The 3,378-nt window shown below is 30.3% G+C and overlaps 1 protein-coding gene across 1 annotated transcript; it reads left to right on the forward strand.

Moving 5' to 3' along the window:
- Positions 724-2,774, forward strand: LOC107643960. The gene is made up of 4 exons (XM_016347718.2): positions 724-1,130; positions 1,517-1,596; positions 1,709-1,767; positions 2,100-2,774. The coding sequence occupies exons 1-4, from the start codon at positions 849-851 to the stop codon at positions 2,402-2,404; spliced, it is 726 nt and encodes a 241-aa protein (XP_016203204.1). The 5' UTR covers positions 724-848; the 3' UTR covers positions 2,405-2,774.

A 3,378-nucleotide genomic window follows, 5' to 3' on the forward strand; every position in this document is an offset into this window, starting at 1 on the left:
ACGATTTAATTATTTTGTGGATTCTTGTAGTTTTACTAAATTTTTAATTAGGTTTCTATATTTTTGTCTTTTCAATTGAGATCTTATACCATATAAAATTTTGTAACTAAATCCTTACTATGTAAAAAGGTAGGAATTAATAGAATATTTTGTTAAACAAAATAAAATATTCAATTAAGTGATTGGCATATTTATTTTATTTAACAAAACATTCTGTTAATTCTAATGTTTTTATCACAGTATAAACTTAGCAGATCTGCTATACATCCAAGCAAATTTTTTATTTGCATCAAATATGCTTTTGATAGCTAATTTTTTAAAAAATTTAGAACCAATTGAATAATAATTATATAAGAACAACCTTTAATACAAACAAATCAAACAATTATCATGTATTATTATTGGATTGGTCTTAAATATTTTAAAAATTTGTCGAAAGTATATTTGATACAAATAAAAAATTTAAAAAAAATGAAACAAAAAACAAATTTAAAAATATTTTTGAAATTATTATCAAATTTTAAGGACAAAAAATTATACTTTACCGTAATTTAGTATTATTGGTGATGTTTTGGTTGTCATAACTAATCTTTGGTCCAGATTTTGGTCAATGTGGGGCTAACTTGGATATAGGCCCAAAATAAAGTCTAAAAACGTTTTGTTTTGTAAATTTGTTCAACAAATTTAATGAACTCATCACAAGATCTAGGCCTCTTACCAAGTTAAGTTCATAAATCATAACCATCGCTTCTACTAAAATTTTCAAGCTTAACCACTGAAAACAAAACACTGTCACTGATTCATTCAATCGTCAAATTTGTTCCTTTTTCTCATTTCTGAAGTCTACGATGCAAAGGGTATCTTCAACAATCTCAAGGACCATAGCTTCTTTGTCCAAGGCCAGAAGCTCGTTTCTGCTTAAACGCCCTTTCTTTGCAGCAACTACCCAGAAATCGCAGCAGCCGGAGATTCCGGGAGATTTCCGGAAATGGGGTTCGGCTGGGTTTTACAGGACGTCAAAGTTCGCCAGTGGGTTCACTCCTTTGCAGCCAAAGCCCTTGGATTCCGTTGTAGATGTTGAAAGATTGAAGGACCGCTACCCTGATGATATTGCTTCTATTTGGGATGATGCAAGTCTTTCATTTTCGGGCTACTCATTACTCAATTAGCATGCATCAAATAGTTCTTTGTTCATTCCTTTATGGACTTATATGCATTAAGATAAGGATCAGATTAAACTCAAAATCCTCTTGTTTGTCTTTGCTGTTTGCTTTTACTATATTTGTTTTTTTTTCCTTATTCTTTTCACTGGAATTTGTGGAACTTGGTAAAAAAAATGCTTTTGCTTGTGCCTAATGTGATATGTTGAATAGCTTGAGTTAGCTTTTCTTAGCTTTGATGGAATCATGGAATGCAATTCATCATAAAGCTATTATGTTGTGTAACAATTTATGTCTCCTTTAAAGAGTTTTGTTTATTTATTTATGATAATATGATTTGGCTTGTTTTATTTCAGTATCACTTGGGAAGAGGTCATATTGGAGCATCCATGAAAGCAAAACTTTATAACCTGCTGGAGCATAGAGCTTCAGAATGGTATTATTTTTTCTTTTTAATTATTATTATGGTAGTTATTAAGATATGTATCACGATATTTGTACCATTCCAGAATTCATGTTCTCACCTCAGCTTTATTTATCCTCGGCAGCCGATATTTTGTCATTCCTGTGTGGAGAGGAAGCGGTTATACGACAATGTTTGTTCAAGGTTTGTTAAAAACTTTATCTAGCTTATCATTTAGTCTAAATTTAATTAATACTTGTGAATTAAAACTGTGTTACAAATCTTTGATGATTTTTTAAGAGAGTCTCACCTTGATACATAGGATAAACACTGACCTTGGACGCTTATGTATATCCTAAAAATCTAGGTTACTAGTAGAAATTCTATAAGCTCAATCTATTCAGATAGCTAATGGAAACGTGAATATACCGTTCAGTTCAGCTATGTTGATGCAAACGATTTATTTGTTTTGTTGTCTCTATTGCTTCTCTTCTTCCAATTTGATTTTGAGATGCATATTCATTCTTTTCTTGCAGTGCAGATGCCACACATTCTTTTTACGGGTCTTGAAGATTACAAGGCCAGGGGAACACAAGCAGCCCCCTACTTTACTGTGACCTTTTACAAAGAATTTGCTGAGACCAAGGACTTGGTGCTTATCCGTGGGGATGTTGTGTTTACCAGCAAGCTGACCGACTCTGAGGCGGAATGGCTAATAGAAACTGTTCAGTCTTTCTATTTGAATGATGTGAGGTACAAACTGGTTGAGAGGTTCAACAAAGAAACACATGATTTTGAGTTTAAGGATGTCTTGCAAGCGTTGAACATGCCGATTCTGTGACCACTTTTAATTGGACAAATACTAAATTGCTGCAACAAACAAAGAAGAAGGGTTGATTGGATGTAGGACATTGAAGTTGCAAATGAACCTGTTTATCGAGATGTCTGTCTGCAGCCTATGGTGAAGGGAGATGCAAAATGGAAATGACTCATGGCAAGGTTAGAGGAGATATTTCTTCATTTTTTATTTGTTAAAATCTTGCATTCAAATACTTTTATGTGTTTCCTTTTGCATGCTTAGCAGCTTTAATTAAATTCAGTTCAAACTTCTTCCATTTCCATAATGAAATGTTTAGAAGTTGTAAATGCAAAGTCGTATCATGTTATGTGAAAGGGCAATAATGTTGAATTAAACATTTTAGTTTGCTATTTTCTATTTCTTTTTTAAGGTGAATTATTCATAGTAGAACTAGAAGAAATTCTTTTCTCATCTATAAAAGGACAAGTATTTCTATTCCACACAACGATATCTATCTTGTTTATCTTTTCACTCTTTTTATGTCGCTTTTCTCATTAACAAGCAAAGGTTGGGATGCTCCATGAAGTAAACAAGAGACTATTTGCTAGTTTGGATTGGTTTTTTTAGTGAAAAAAATATATTTTTTTTAAATAAAGTATTTTTGTTTAATTTAAAATTTATTTGGATACGTCTTAAAAAAAAAATAAAAACAAAAGATTTTTTTAATACTTAAAATTTTTTTTAAAAAATCTATCCAACTGGAAAATAATTTTTGTCTGGTAAATTTTTTTTTTTCAAAAAATGAAAAAATTAAGTTTTTTTTTAAAAACCAATTCAAACTGACCTTATACTTAAACAAGCAAAAATTAAAATAAAACAAAAATACACTCAACATCTTTTCTTATGGTTCTTATTTGTCATAAATTTTTCTTTCTGTCTAAGGACTAAATTAAGTATTATAAATTGAGAAATAATAAAAAATTATTAAAATTTATTATTCTTGGTTATTAATTTAA

This window comes from Arachis ipaensis, chromosome B05, assembly GCF_000816755.2.
Source record: "Arachis ipaensis cultivar K30076 chromosome B05, Araip1.1, whole genome shotgun sequence".
Taxonomy (NCBI): domain Eukaryota; kingdom Viridiplantae; phylum Streptophyta; class Magnoliopsida; order Fabales; family Fabaceae; genus Arachis; species Arachis ipaensis.

What these genes read in the sequence shown, in the direction of transcription:
- LOC107643960 (XM_016347718.2), top strand. Translation starts at nt 849, where the DNA reads ATGCAAAGGGTATCTTCAACAATCTCAAGGACCATAGCTTCTTTGTCC. An exon ending in TTGCTTCTATTTGGGATGAT is followed by an intron (nt 1,131 to 1,516) that starts GCAAGTCTTTCA and finishes GTTTTATTTCAG; the next exon opens with TATCACTTGGGAAGAGGTCA. An exon ending in GAGCATAGAGCTTCAGAATG is followed by an intron (nt 1,597 to 1,708) that starts GTATTATTTTTT and finishes TATCCTCGGCAG; the next exon opens with CCGATATTTTGTCATTCCTG.